Source organism: Oculina patagonica, chromosome 7, assembly GCF_052425735.1.
Source record: "Oculina patagonica isolate OP01 chromosome 7, crgOcupat, whole genome shotgun sequence".
Taxonomy (NCBI): domain Eukaryota; kingdom Metazoa; phylum Cnidaria; class Anthozoa; order Scleractinia; family Oculinidae; genus Oculina; species Oculina patagonica.
In genome coordinates this window covers 8643787-8658974 of record NC_135764.1, presented here as the reverse complement: position 1 = coordinate 8658974, position 15188 = coordinate 8643787, and the positions used below count along the sequence as shown (strand labels likewise).

Below are 15188 nucleotides of genomic sequence, written 5' to 3'. Positions count from 1 at the left end.
TCGTTTTAACGAGCTACGTCTCCTGAGTCTTCGTCGATAAATGAACTATGTCTATGTCTACGTCTATGTCTGCCGTTAGAAGAAGCCACCGTGCAGTAAAGAAGCACAATGCAGTATTACAATGAAACTTTTATAACCGTAGATTATCAATTACTCTACAAGAAGAACGAAGCTTTTTCCGCCTTGCCCTTCCATCGATCTTGGCATATACTGAAAGCAGTCTCAGTCCTAATTATGTAAAAATTAACATAAGCAACAACAATAAAAACGAAAGAACAAACAAAAAGATAAATTCAAGAGGCATTCATTAGGCACTCTTACATAATTGTAGTAGTAGTCACTGACGTGCAGTTTACAATGTCTGCCGGTGATATTACATTCCGACAATATAGAGAATTATCCAACGATCCGTAAGAACATTCAATTTCACAATCTAAGCGTAAACAGAATCGCCAAAGATGAGTAAGGTGAATACAAAAGAAAAGATAATATATACGACGAGGTCGACGGCAGCGACGTTTACGATAGATGAGTTAGAGATTGGGATGGCGATTTTTCTACAGAAATGTTGAATTATCTGTGCAATAATTAACTCTAAGTCACCTCAAATGAGACGAGTCTCACCCTGTCCACATATACTCTGGCTGGCCCTGATTGCTTTTGCTAAGACTTACTCTGAATTCAGTGACTCTGAAGCCCCACCCAGCCCTGAGATAGTCCTAAGAAACCATGAAGATTTCCCATATACTCAAGAACACCGAAAGCTGTGTTTTTTTCTCATTAGTTATAAACTACTATAATGATAACGATACTGCTTCTGTTGCGGTTGCTGCTTCTGCTGCTACTGTTGGAAAAGATGATGATGACGATGACGATGACGATGAAGATGATGATGCAACAGCAATAAAAGCGTTCTTACCTTGAAAAATGACTGACACCACTCCCACGTCAGTTCCATACTTGTTTGTCACCACACAAGTGTAGTTCCCTTCCTGGTACAACACAATTGTGGCGTTTGTCGTATTGATCAGTACTATTGAGTTCCATATTATTGCTGTGTATATGGGAGGAGTTCCATTGGCTGTACAAGTAAGTCTGTAAAATGGTAATACTCGTATTTGCACAACGGGAGTCGGGAACATTAACCTGGGTGGAAACGCTGTAAATATAAATAAGTAATATAATTAATGTTTTGAAAAAGATGGTACGTGTGATAAGTAATAAAAAAATAGATTATCGTCAATCCCACTGCACTATTATTACTGTCAAGCGAGAGTAGAAATGGAAATATTTGTTTAAAAAAATGTTCGCAAGTTGAAGTTTGCGTTTTAGTAGGAATGATTGTACAGCCTTTTATAGGATTTGTAAAAAAAATATTACATAAATGTTATATTTCGTTTTGTAATTTGATTTTCTTTTGTTTTAATTTCCTTTTTCCTGTGGAGTACTTGTAAACAAGCTGGAAGTAAAGTGAATTTCCACATTTAATATGACTTTCTATCGTATCAATTGTGTAAAACTGTTTTGGAGTTTTAAGGTCGACAATTTTTGAATACTTGGCATGTTTTTATTGCTCTCATTTTTAATTTTTAATTCCCCGCGCGCCTTTAAAGGAAATTTAATGGATGTGGATGATGTCGTTTGTTTTTTGTCGTGCTTGCGTTTTCATTAGGTCGGCGACAGAGGACCCTTCGTGAATTTATATTTAGAGATACAGACGTCCTCGTGGAGCGTAAAAGCCCGCGGTTGAATAATATACTGTTCTATCGCGAAATCTTCTTTCATATTTAGATTGTATGTAACCACGCCCCCTTAACCTGGCCTGATATGATGAGGTTATACGACGTACTTTCCATTTCATTGTAGCCAGTGATTTCAGATTGCAATGTAATGAATTTCAATCTAAATATTCATAAAATACTCCCTTAAAATTAGGCCATGTATAGAGTTAGCTATTCTTGTTATCGTGATAGTTTACTGGTTATCACTCCTGGCTAGTATCTACGAAACGTGATTTCAAATTTAACTCTATGCAAATACCGGCGATTATTCTAGAGTAGCAGTTGGCTTATTCCGATGTACGAAAAAAGCTGTGTGCTCACCTTGTAGGTTTGAAGAAAGGGCGCTCTCCATATTCCATATAAACAGGACTAGCAAATGAAATTTATTCATATTGCAGAATGGCCTTGTGTTCATTGTTACACAAACTTCCTACCTAAAAATATATGCGATGTATGAAGTAGAATAACAACACTTGAGCAGGGCCATTTTAAGATGGGTTGTATCCATTCTAACAAGGAATAGGCCGTTAAAACAGTGGCAAGTAAAGCAGAGTCCCGATTTCTCGAACTTCCAGGAATATTCGGGAAAAAATACAGGGTAGTACTATCCAAGAAAAACGAAAATTGGTTCGAATAATCGTGAGTTTCGTGAAATCGAGGGTTAAGGAAATTTACTTTTCCACTGGGATTAACAAAACAGCTTGTTCTGTTCGTTATGCCTGCAAAGAAGCGTTCGTTCGACGACTAAACAGGGTTGAAATAGTAACGTTTGTGTTGATCACACAACTGAAAAAAAATTATAACACGACTGTTTCACTTTTCATTGGCTTTCTAAGCTACGTATGCCTCCATAAGGAAGATCCATATTGATTTATAAGAAGGAAGATTAAATAAAAATCTATACTAAAGGAGAATTCAAGAAATTCTAGCCACCGAGCATCAAGAGTTTACATAGATTTTGTTCTTTCGATTCAGTTTTGTCTATGTAACAAACCACGATTACGTACACTTCTGCCTTAAGATATGATTTGTATTTTCTTGTAGCGCCCATCAATATTTCCGCGTCGCCGGGTTATAACTTCTAGCTGTTTGTGAATAATTAATTATCTCGAAGCAAAGTAGCCCGACTACCTGAGGTGGAACGCCGACAAAATCTATGAGTCGATTTAAAAAAGAAGACTGCACAAAAGCCCAGTCTACGTTGAAAAAAAAGAGCGAGAGAGAGAGAAACTACCGGAATTTCATTTGCAATGAAACTCAAGCCAACTGTGGTCATTGGTTCGAACGAAATGAATAAAATAACAACTTAAAACCTTATTGAGCGGTTGAAATTGTGTTTTGGTGTGTGCAGAAACAAGTGCGTTCAGAAAAATAAATAACATTCGATTCTTCACTGGTGTAGTGTCTTAAGCGGTATAATCTCTGCATTGTATTAAAAGTTGTTAAAAAAAGATATCGGTGAAATTACCTCAAAGATGTCAGTGTACAGCACTTCGCTTTCCTTGAGCTTGACTGAAAAAAATCTCAAAATCTAAGCTTCTACTGAGCCAGTATTTGTAACTGGGTTAAAGGTGCAAGCCTTTTTTAAGATTGGATTCGACAACTTATAACAATGAGCCATCTGGTGAGATATTTTGTGCTATTATAAGTCAATTTGGTATCTTTCACAATGTAAATATGACGTCATTCCACACAGCAAATGATTTACCACTTGTCAGGAACTTGCGTTTGCTCTCAGTAATGATATGACCTCGAGGACTAATCTGTCGCAAAGTGGTGAATTAGTGTGCTCTTCTGAGAACTAAAGACAATCCAATCACTACCTATTTTTGATTACTTTAGAAAAAGCGCATATTTTCGAGGTTTCAATTGTACTTTTAAAAATTGTAAGAATTTTTAATCTACTTTTAAATAAAAATTACTTGAAATAAACCTGCGATGATGCATTGCATCGCTTGCACTGGAAACCCAAGCCAATTTTTCTTTTCTCCCAAGGTCCGAGGGCGAGTGATAAAAATAGAATTCTCTGCTTAGAACTAAAAGCAATAAATCTGTGCATGGTTTGGTTGTTCTGCAAAGAGCTTTGTGTGGGGAAAAAATGGACATGATACTTACGAGGTTTAAATTTGTTCTGCGTTCTGATTTAACGATTTACTTTAACCTACTTACCGGTCTAACTTCAGATAAATCCTGCTTAAAATAAAGCCAAACCGAGTTGAAAGCTGCAGCCATACGCTAATTCACAATGAAACGCAAGTAAGTTAGAAAACAATCAAACTAAAAATATAGTTTGACCTAAGTTCCGACTGCGAGTAACGAAATTGGTTTCGCTTCTAAGAAATTAAAGCAAAAAAAAAAAAGAAAACTGTTAATGGCTCTGGTTGGCCTGGGAAGAGCTTTTTTGTGGTGAAATAATTGGGCGTACAGCTGTGGAAGTTCTCAAATCAAAACAAGCAGGAACATATTATTTTGTTATAATAAAAAGCAAGGACGGATTTTTAAACCCCTTGTTTCTATTCGTTAAGCAGTAAAAATTATGATAGCTTTTTTTATGATTCCGGGCTCACCATTTATTTATTACTATTGCGATTGACAGGCCAAATGTCATTTATTAGCTTCGGAAACTGAGAACAGATTGTTAGGTATTATCATAACCAATCACGACAAAGGCTTTCAACCTGAATTTTAAGTTTGTTTGCGCTTGGCCCAGGAAAAATGCGAAGCTGTATGTAAACGTCGCTTTGATTTATCTCCCTTCATTTAACTGTAAAGTGCCGTACAAAAATAGCTGACTCATTCTGCTGTATGTCATTTTGTTACCCGTTGAATTTGAGATCTAGAAGAAATATCTTTTTTTAATGAATGGGGTTTTAGCATCCATTTAGCAACTGTTTGATGGGATTTGAGGTAACTTCTTTAGAAAGTGATCGATTAAAGGTTCCATGGTGCAAAACGGTGCCACCAGAGACAAAGCTTATGGAAACAATCAAATACAATAATTTCACGATAAGGAAAAAAATAAAACACTAAAAAAGATCGTTGGACAGTAACGTTGGTCATGCTTTTGAAAGCTAGGCTTGCGCAATTGAAGCGAAAGTCCGATATTTTCGGACTTCAAATTGGAATTTTCCAGGGTGGCTTGTTTCTCGACCGTTGGTACGAGAATAAGTGGTCCACTAAATAAAGTTATAATTACCCGTACCCTCCGTTACTCTTACTCTTAGGGCCTGGATGCACTAGACTGACAAAATTTGTTTGGCTCTACCAAAAATCTCGAGAAATTTTGTCTCTACCAAATTTTGAATTTGGCAATCGTGGACGCACTTGAGATCAACAAACTATTTGATAACTTTAAAGTGTTAATTACGTTAAAACCGTACACCTTCGATTACTTTTCCTTTTCTGAAAAGAGTTGTATTTTTTCCGCTTGTTTGTGATGTATTGAATGCTTGAAGTCATGAGGTCATCATGTGTCGCACGAGACATTCCATACACCTCCCCTAGAAAGTGGATTTTGTGGTGCATGCTTAATTTTTGGAATCTTACAAATAGCACATGATTAATTGCAGAGGCGCTCGACCCGTAAAGGTTTACCACCGGAATATTGTCGATTTACCGGGTAAAGAATGTAAAATTGGCCACATTTTTCCAATGTACTTACAGAGTGACTTCCGTGGCCTTCAAATTTGAGGCGTTTTAGGGGAACAATGGCAAACTTTGAGAATTACAGCTCTTTTTATGAAAACGGGACGGCATTCTGGCGACTAGAGTGTGCACATTGTTGCTTTGCATCGAATGTTGAGAGCAATTTTAGAAATATGCCAATTTTCACTCGTAGAACAGCTAGCACGGGGAGATTGATAAAAAATAGACATCTGACAATTTCAGATCACTTTATTTATTTTCAGTCGTATCTGAAGGTTTGGCTACATGTGGTAATAATATAATTTAGTGGCAAGGTTTTGCTTAACGCAGTTAAAACGTTCGATGGAGAGGAATTAATTTTGAATCTGATATCAACAATATTATCATCCTCCCCTGTAGCGTGTTGTGCCTTAGAAACATTAAAAAACAGCTGCTCTAATTATATATCCCCGTGTCCGTTACTTAGCTTTTATCATATTAAGTAAGAAAACGTTTTTAATGGAAAGAAAAACGTTGGATTAAGAATCTATTTGTAGACATGTTAGTGTTAGAATTTAATACACTCGTCAATTGTATTTTGACTCGTCCAACTGTACCTGTGGAAATACTGCAAGACTCGAAAAAAATTACAGCCTACTACACTTTAAAACGTCTTATTAGATATAAAGCGTATCACAGTAAAGCTTTTCAACAGACTCGTATCAATTGCATGTTGTCGGCCGGGGCTGGCTGTTAATTACATCGAACGTAAAATAACTTATTGTAGCCATGCATGTCCATGTGCATGTAGACTATTCATTGTATTTACATTGTATTTTTATTTTTTATTTTTCATTGTCTCTGAAAAGCCCCCATGGGGAGATGACAATAAAATTTGTCTTTGTATTTGTATATTCTCCTTATTGTCTAATTATCTCTTAATGAGCCCTACTTAGAAATAAATCTCTACTTCTATAAAGGTAAATGACCACATAACAAACAGCAGTAGTTAATAAATATTTCGTATCATAATAAGTCTTCCAATCGTTGTTTATATATAAATTATGCGCTTCCACAATGTCGTAGGACGCTTCCTATTTTCCATTTACGGTTTTGTCACTTCCATCAGTTTGGTCACGAGTCCTGTTTCCAAAAATTAAATAATTAATAGAAAATAGTTATCAAAACTAATGCCTAAATATTAAACCAAATTTTTAACAATATAAAAGGGACTGTCCTTAGTTAAAAAAAAACATTGCGTATAACTAAGTCCTTGTGAAATAATCACCTTTTTTTCTAGTCTCCATGTTCACTTTTGCTCATCATTGTAAGCATCTAACATCTTTAAAAAGGATGACTTTTTTTAACTCGCATCTTTCCTTACACATGCCACTCAGGCGCAAGCTCAATCCGGCTGTGTTTAGTTCATGTGTGTGACGTAAGGGCAAGTGATACTATGTCTTAACTTTCCCACGATTTTATTTGAGGTATTGGACAATGTTTCGTTGTTTAAATGGTTACTTCAAAAATTTTATTCGTTCATCGATTATGCAATAACTAATGTGACCAAATATTTGATGAGTATGCAAATTCCGCTGCATTTTATCTATTTGCCAACGTTACCGGCTTCAGATGTCAGTATTGTTTCATCACTTTTTTTTTTGCAGTCCTAAATTTAGGTCGTAAAGTGAGATCGTCCGGTGAGAGTTGTTCGAGAAGAACTGTTGTTGGTGACTTGAAGAACAACAGTTCTTCTCAGATCTACTCTCACCCAAACGATCACAATTTACGACCTACTGATACTCCTGGTTTCAAACCATTTACTATAGTCCTTTATTTTTATAACGTGAACTACAAGAGCTAAAAAATGGTACTTGAATCCAAAGGACACAAATTATATTCACGTTCTTAAAATTTCTAAAAGTTGACATGCATCAAAGCATCTACTCACCCACTTGTGATTTGCTCATTGCCACATTTAAAACGATATGAGGCGTTGATAGCAAACATAGTCGTGTCTGTGTCCCTTGATGACGTCTTGTGTCGCTATACTCGGCGACTTGACAACTTTCATCCTTCACCGCTGTTGTGTCATCATCACCTTGATCGCCTTCAAGAGCAACATCGATAGCTCCACTGTCTTTCACGGCAGAGAGAATGGTGGGCTTCTCCATTTTTCCGCTTTGCAACTGGCTGTTAAGAACATTGGTTCCCACTAGGCCTCGTATTTCTCCCTGCAAGTCATTCAGAGGGAGAAGCAAAGCAAGGCAGCAAGAGAAAGACCAGTGTGGGTTTTTTCGCCATTCCTTGAGGTACTGATATAGGAACAGTGTGTACTGGACTGAAAGTAAAAGATACATAAAAAGGAATTTTGAAAAAGCGTAATAAGTTGATGATAAGTGTGCGAAAACACATTTCCTTTCACTTGTTTTTGATATTTATTACTTGTCGGACTTAACGTCCGAATGCTGTAACAAATGAAGACACGTTGTTGCGGAAACAAATTTCCCCCAGTTTACACGTGCGCGCAACATTGAGTGCGGACACAATGTTTGTGTCCGAGACACAAGGAATATTTCTATTTTGTTCAGAAACATTTTGTATCCAGGTTGCGCAGCATGAAAACAAAACATTTGTGTTGTGTCCCACTCGTTTGGTCACCAAAAAAACAAATTTGTCCGCTACAATGTGTACTCTACTCCACCCTCGTTATGTGTCGTCCCTATACTCAAGAAATTATATTCTACAGCGTGAGTAATTGCTAGGGAATCCTAACAACAGAGATTAAAAGCCAGAAAGATATAATCCGTTTAACAATTAAGTATTCGCTACAAATATACATTCAACCGTGCTATTGACATTCATCAGGTCACTTGCACAAAACTAGCATCCATCCGTACCCAATAACCACATGGCCGAAAAGCTTTCACGTAATTAAGGCAGTAGATTCTGAGCCGTTGCTAAGAGATTTTCTGGAAAGCGATGTCAGCGCATTTTATTACTCTAAATTATGATTTTTTTCTTGGAGGACACGCTTGGTTTGAAAACGTTATCATTGCGCGTGCGTACCTAGTGCCAGTCAAAAACTGCACAAGCCCGGAGAAAACATAGAAGATAGATACGCTTCTAAATGCTTTTTATAAAGACGGGTGTTTATCGCGTCGTAACTTTTCTAATAATGCGAATTTCATTAAAATGAAAGAACTTAATTTGCAAGTCTACACGCCATTTGAGTGCTATGTTTTTCTTTTCTTTTCACGTCAGTAGACAAATATGGCCATGATTTGAAAATCCTAGAGGGCTTTTCAATATAACAGATATTTGCAAAACAGCTTATAATTATGTGCTTGAGCTCTGGTTTTCAAAATACGATGACTCGAAATCCCCCTTTTTCTAAACGTTGGTTGTAAAGAAGTTCCCTCCTTAAGGTAACTGCGGTTTTAAATAGTTTATAGCTTTTGCCATTTTTACCGGGGCATTTACAATTATATTAACTTACAAACGAGAAGGCCAAGCACCGATGTATTTGCTCCAATCACCAGCAATTTGAACAGTGTTGCGTCTGCGTCCATATACATTCCCATCAAGGCTGGTATGTTCTCTGCAGGGATTTTACTCACAGCTCCAATGCCAAGGTTCACAACAGTAACGGCAAGGGACGTCGCCATTAATCTGTTTTCAGTTACGTCGTTTATGGGCTTGATCCAAGAGAAAAGTATTCCATACATGCCGGCGATGACCCATGCCAAGCCAATGTAGGACCTGCTTTCTTGCCCCACGAGAATCAGAGCAGACGTCAGGATTACTTTACGTGTCATTTCTACTAATTCCCAATACCACGAGCGATGTTTGTAGTTTTCATAAAGAAAACGCAGTCCTGAGACAATTTCCGTACCAGAGTCTGGATGCAAGGCATCGACGTCTGCTGCAGATAGTAATGCTTTTCTTTGTCTCCAAAGGACAATTAATGAGGAGGCAGGGAGGGCAATGATATAACCAGTAGAAATGTACGCCACGATAAGCCAATGATTGTACTTAGTACCATGGCATTGAATGCTGTAATCTGCTTTCATGTAACTGTAACAAAACTCTTCCCTTTCATCTCGGCAAACTTCCTGGCAAGCAAGTGGAAGAACACTGGCTGTTTTGGCACACGTGCTCAGGTAAGTAACATACAAGAAAAAAAAAAACAAATTCCTGAACACAACTTCTTTTGTCTGTGAGATTTCTCTTGACTTCTCATCGTCCTTCAGGTTCCGACTTTTTAGGATTAGTACCCTACGAACTCCGTAGCCGATTACAGACAAGGCAATGGCAGAAGCATTTATTAACATCATTACAAGCAAAATAAATGTCCAAATGCATCCACGCGAAATTGCGAAAAAAGGCAGTGAATAGGTGCTATCAGAAGTACATACATCTGAAGTATTCCTGAATATTTTGCGATTACCTCCAAGGAGCCTGGCCATTTTATGTTTGAGAACGCTTGCAGCAAACCATAAGTGACTTGATAAAAGCCAATTACGATTTTAAGTTTTGAAAAAAACATGTCTTGTAGAGGGAGGTGCTTTCCAGTTTTATTCTGTCTTTTGGTGATCCACACAAAAACCACAGTAACTATTACGACGATGGTCGCAATGATTGATAACTGTCCCACAATCCACCTTTTTAATGGGCATTGTGTGCCTGTTTGCAACTGTTTATAGTATCCTACAATGCAGACTTCACATAGAGGACCCTCGTATCCATTGTCACATGGGGAATCTAAACCACCATTGCAAGATTCTTCTCTTGGACACTTGTAAGGCGTTGGTATCGGAAAAGGGAACTGTACACTTGAAGCATCTAATGCTGGTGAAAACGTCAGGAGATTCGCAATAAAATCTCTATAGCGATCTGTGTGTGACACGTTCCGCCATTCCCACCAGTAACCAGCTTTCAAAGAAGCATAATCATCTTGGCATTCTAGTCCGCCTTGTCCACATTTGTAGCATTTCTCAAACATATGAGTTCGATAAAATCCCTCCAAGCATTTGCAAGCACGGTATCCAGCAAATAAATCAGTTTCCGTTCCTGTTGAAAGAAACGAAAACCGTGTCAACAGCATGCATGCATGTACGAGTATTATTTATGTCCACAGCATAAACATGCAATGTTTACGTGAGTTTTATGTCGCGTATTGCATCTAATTGAATATTACAGAACGAGTGTAATTGTTTGCACTCTCCAACAGGTCATTCAAGTTAATAAGTAAGTAATTAGCTTTATTCAGCCAGTGTGGCTCATTCAGCAACGAGGCTGGTATCCATAGGGGCCCTGGGACACTAAAAGTATATACAATATTAAATTGTGAAAAATTAAAAGGAATAATATTATAAAAACTCTTAAAAATTCAAAGCTAAAAAAATTACAAGTAAAAATGCTTAAGAGGAATTCTATGTTAGAATGAAGCAAAGTGGATCTGGGGTTTCAGAAAATGAGTGAGTTAAATCCTGTACTGTGATGTTTATTTCAAGCTGTAGTTTTCTTGTTGGGGATAGTTGGACACCGGTGTTAAAACTTTTAGGAATGTCTCAGAAAATCGAGATTTTCCATTATACAGTATCCATCAAGATCTAGGAAAATTTCAATAATACCATACATTTTAATATATGAATTTCATATATTCATTTCAAATAATACCATACAGTGTACATGACAGGCAGTGTTTGTCTGGTTCTGTGTACATACATTGTAGTTGAGAGGGACATGGAGGTCTGAACCTCCCACCTCCCATACCTTTAACTCCCACTCCCTATTCCTCTCTATATGGGATCGCTTCTCGTCAACCCAATTTTTTTTTGCGAAATACAATAATGTTGCATTATCTACTTGTTATCTCCCAGTTCCCAACACCGTGAAAATCCAACTTCTCGCCCCTTTCCTCCTGGGCTCCTTCCCCCTTCCACATTTTTTGCTTAACAGTAAATTGTTTCTTGAAGTCGATGCAGTGCTTCTATTGATAAATATCACGTTTTGGTTCTTCCCTATTTTTTTCTGCTCCCGCAAAACGTTAACTGAACGGTTCAAATGACACTTTTCTGGAGGCTGATATTGTAAGGAATTATGGGGTAGATTCAAAGTCCTCCAGCTCCCAAACGAATACGGGGATTCCTCTTTTTTATTTTGAAATTTAGGTTCCCTTAAGATGAACAATCAATAGACAAAGTCTGGATGAAAATCTATTGTCAGTTCTATTTCAGAGGAATGACCTTAAATGAACATTACGTGCGCTCAAGTTGAAGGTATTCGTTCAGTTAGCGTCCCCTCATGGGCTAATCAACTAATCAGAGCGCGTGCTTTACTTAGCTTGTGCTACAAAAAACATTATGCAACGTCTACTCCAGATAGCTTTCCTAGATCACCTTGCACCTGTTTATTACTTCTATCCGTATTTCTTTGCTGCACTGTTGAAGCTTGATATTTTGATCCTTCTACACATCTAGTCTATGCCAACTAAATCCTAATTAATGCGGTACAGTGACCGTACAATAATTACAATAATGCATAAAGCTCAATAACTCAGCACTAGACACATGTACGCCGTGCAAACCTATTTTTTAATATTGTGCAAGAAGTTTTATATATTTTGCAAAACGTTTTATATTGCGCAACAAGTTTTATTTTTTGCAGCAAGTTTCATATATTTTGCAATAAGTTTTATACTTTTTACAGCAAGTTTTATATTGTACGACAAGTTTTATATTGCGCAACAAGTTTAATATATTTTGCAAGAAGTTTTATATTGCGCAACAAGTTTTATATATTTTGCAAGAAGTTTTATATTTCGCAACAAGTTTTATATTTTGCAACAGGTTTTATATTGCGCAACAAGTTTTATATATTTCGCAACAAGTTTTATATTGCGCAACAAGTTTTATATATTTTGCAGCAAGTTTTATATTGTGCAACAAGTTTTATTTTTTTGCAGCAAGTTTCATATCTTTTGCAACAAGTTTGATATATTTTGCCTTAAGTTTTATGTTTTGCAAGAAGTCAACAAGAACTAAGAAGTAAAATGTAAAAAACTGAGAAGAGTCATATATTTAAAGTAAAGTCCTATATATGACAAACAAGTATTTTTGATACAAACGGCATTCCATAGTACAAGTGCTTTTCACGTAAGCAATAAAAACTCAGACACCATGATAACGAAACTGAAATGACGATGTATTTATCCAAAATATGACTAAATATGTGTATGAACGCCACAAAGATTATACGAACCATGATTTTACGGGAACTGTTCTCTCGTATCTCGACTCCAATACTGCAGCTGACAGGCCATCCACATCAGCTTCTTCGTCTTGATCTTCATCTTCTTCTTCTACGAGTGGTTAGTTTTCATACGGCCTGAACCGGCTGTACACAACTTCGATATCTTCCTCTTCTTCGTCCACATCATCTATCTCTTCGTGGTTATTTGAACTTTCAGAGGAAACACTCATTTCGGAGTCGCTCGACATGCTGCTTTGTCTTAGTTACCTACTAAGCGACTAAAGCGTGAACAACCGCCGTGTACAACAATACGTCACAAGCGCATTAACTCGCCCCAGTCTCCTGGACATTTTTTTAACAGAAAATAAGGCTTTTTGCAGCGCCCAAATCACGACCAAATTTTATTTTTTAAGAGTTAAAACCTTGCAGTCGTTTTATTAACATATTGGAGGGTAAAATTGCGCAAAAAAAATTTCGCTTCATATGCACTTTAACCTGTTTACTTGTATATTGCCGTAAGTGGAGGAATCTTTTCTTTCTATTCGAATATCTCAAAAAAAATATATTGATAAAATTACCTTCAAGATAACTTTATGCATCACTTCGCTTCGCTTTTTACATTTCTGCAGAATCGAAACCTGGTGAATAAAACCAGCTTGAAACCTCAATAACGGGTTGAAACTGTGTTTGATGTGCGCAGAACCTATAAAACGTTCAAAATTTAACTACCATTCGATTTACAATTATTTCTTTGCTGGTTTAGTTTCCCAGGTGCCAGAATCTCTTCATTCTATTCGAATATTAAAAAAATATATATATCTATTGATAAAATTAGCTCCAAGATGACTGTATGCAACACTTCACTTCTCTTTTTACATTTTTGGAAAATCGAAATCTGGGAACCTCAAGCGAAATTAATAAAACCAGCTTAAAACCGTAATGACGGGTTAAAATTGTGCTTTGATGTGTACAGTGTCTATATAATTTCAAAATATAATTACCATTTGATTTACAATTCTTTCTTTACTGGTGCAGATGGCAGAAACTCTACTGTAAGATTACTTTCAAGATGTCCGACTTCGCTGTTCCTGAGATTGTCTAAATTTAAAGAAATACCGAAGTCTGTTGGTAGCCGGGTCAAAGTTACAAGCTTTTCTCGTGATCGGCTGCGGTAACTTATTACAGTGAGACCTCTGGTGCGATATTTTATATGATGATATTAGATGTTTTTAGATGTTAGATGTTTTTATCTTTTAAAATATGGTTATGACGTCATTTCAGGCAGCAAATGATTCACCACTTGCCGTGAACTAGGGTTTGCTGTCAGTTATGATATGTCTTCGTGAACTAATTTGTCGCACAGGAATGAATAAGTGTGTTTTACTTAGAACGAGAAACAATCAAATCTCTTCATGCTTTTGTTTTCTCTTAGAAAAGAGTTAAAAAATACGGAGTGATGTTGACGAGTTTTAAATTAACCTTAAAAAATAAACTTTTTCTTAGTTTATCTTTAAAAAAAGCTTATTTGAAGTTAAGTTGATTCGACTCTGCACTTTTTTATGGCGTCAGATAGGCGACAAAGGAGGATGTGCCGCATTTTCTGGCCCAACAAGATCTCGAATGAAGAACTCTATAAGAAAACAAAAAGCCAAAGTGTGGTGCTTGAGATCAAACGCCGCCGGTTCCGTTGGCTTGGACATGTCCTAAGAATGGACCAAGACCGTATCCTGAAGACCGCTCTTAGATGGACACCACCTGGAAAAAGGAGGAGAGGGCGGCCCAAGACAACCTGGAGACGTACTGTGATGGCCGAGCTAAACGAGATGGGCTTGACTTGGGGCGAGGCACAACTTTTAGCAAAAGATCGGTCCCGATGGAAGCAGATCGTTGCCGCCTTATGTCCCACTAGGGACGAAGAGGAATAAGTAAAGTAAGTAAGTAAGTAAGATAGGCGACAAAATCGGACCTTACATTTCGTGGCGTTGAAACTTAAAATCGTAATGACCTAGCATTGTTGTCCGCTTCAGTTGTCATGGCAGTGTGACATGACTCGAGATTTTTTCGCACGCGATAGTCTCCTTTGTCGATAACTCTCGCATTTTTTAAATCATCCATGCATGGTTTGCGACGTTCGATCCTTTGTTACAGTGTTTAACGTTTCTGATGTGTTCTTTTCTACGCGTCTGTAGACAACTGCCGGTTTCTTAAATGTAGCCCCAACTGCAGTCATTGCAGGGAATCTTGGAGACCACGTTTGTTTGAAGGTGGCTGGGTGGCCTGAATTTCGGCGAAGGGAATTCCTGATGTAGGATTCTGTGGGGTCTGGTGACAATTGAAACTTTTCAACTGCAACGTAACTTTACGCACTATATTTCTGTGGTACTGCAATGAAAAGGCCATTCAATTTGGACGTTAGTGGACGGTTTCATTGCAAGTGTTCTTAAACATTAACTGTCCGCAGTTGAGGCAGCTTGGTACAAAGGGTACTGGGTGGTTAAGTTTTTGTCAATAAAGCAAATCTCTACA

At 37.3% G+C, this 15188-nt stretch overlaps 3 protein-coding genes and 1 pseudogene across 3 annotated transcripts in view; 1 reads left to right on the top strand and 3 right to left on the bottom strand.

The window, feature by feature from the left end:
* The window catches only part of LOC144659177 (uncharacterized), a 33543-nt gene extending 31410 nt beyond the window's left edge, over positions 1 to 2133 (bottom strand). The window contains exons 1-3 of the mRNA XM_078519615.1: positions 2103 to 2133; positions 813 to 1159; positions 625 to 719 (exon numbers count right to left, since the gene is read on the bottom strand). Of these exons, the coding sequence (XP_078375741.1) occupies positions 625 to 719; positions 813 to 1159; positions 2103 to 2133 (473 nt within the window). The remainder of the gene's footprint in view (positions 1 to 624; positions 720 to 812; positions 1160 to 2102) is intronic.
* LOC144661647 (lysophosphatidic acid receptor 3-like) overlaps positions 1 to 15188 on the bottom strand; it is a 668415-nt gene that overhangs the window by 39936 nt on the left and 613291 nt on the right. The gene's annotated exons all lie outside the window — the stretch shown is intronic.
* On the bottom strand, positions 7349 to 10410 carry LOC144659176 (uncharacterized; annotated as a pseudogene).
* LOC144659175 (uncharacterized) lies at positions 14222 to 14587 on the top strand. The gene has a single exon (XM_078519614.1). The coding sequence runs from the start codon at positions 14222 to 14224 to the stop codon at positions 14585 to 14587; it is 366 nt and encodes a 121-aa protein (XP_078375740.1).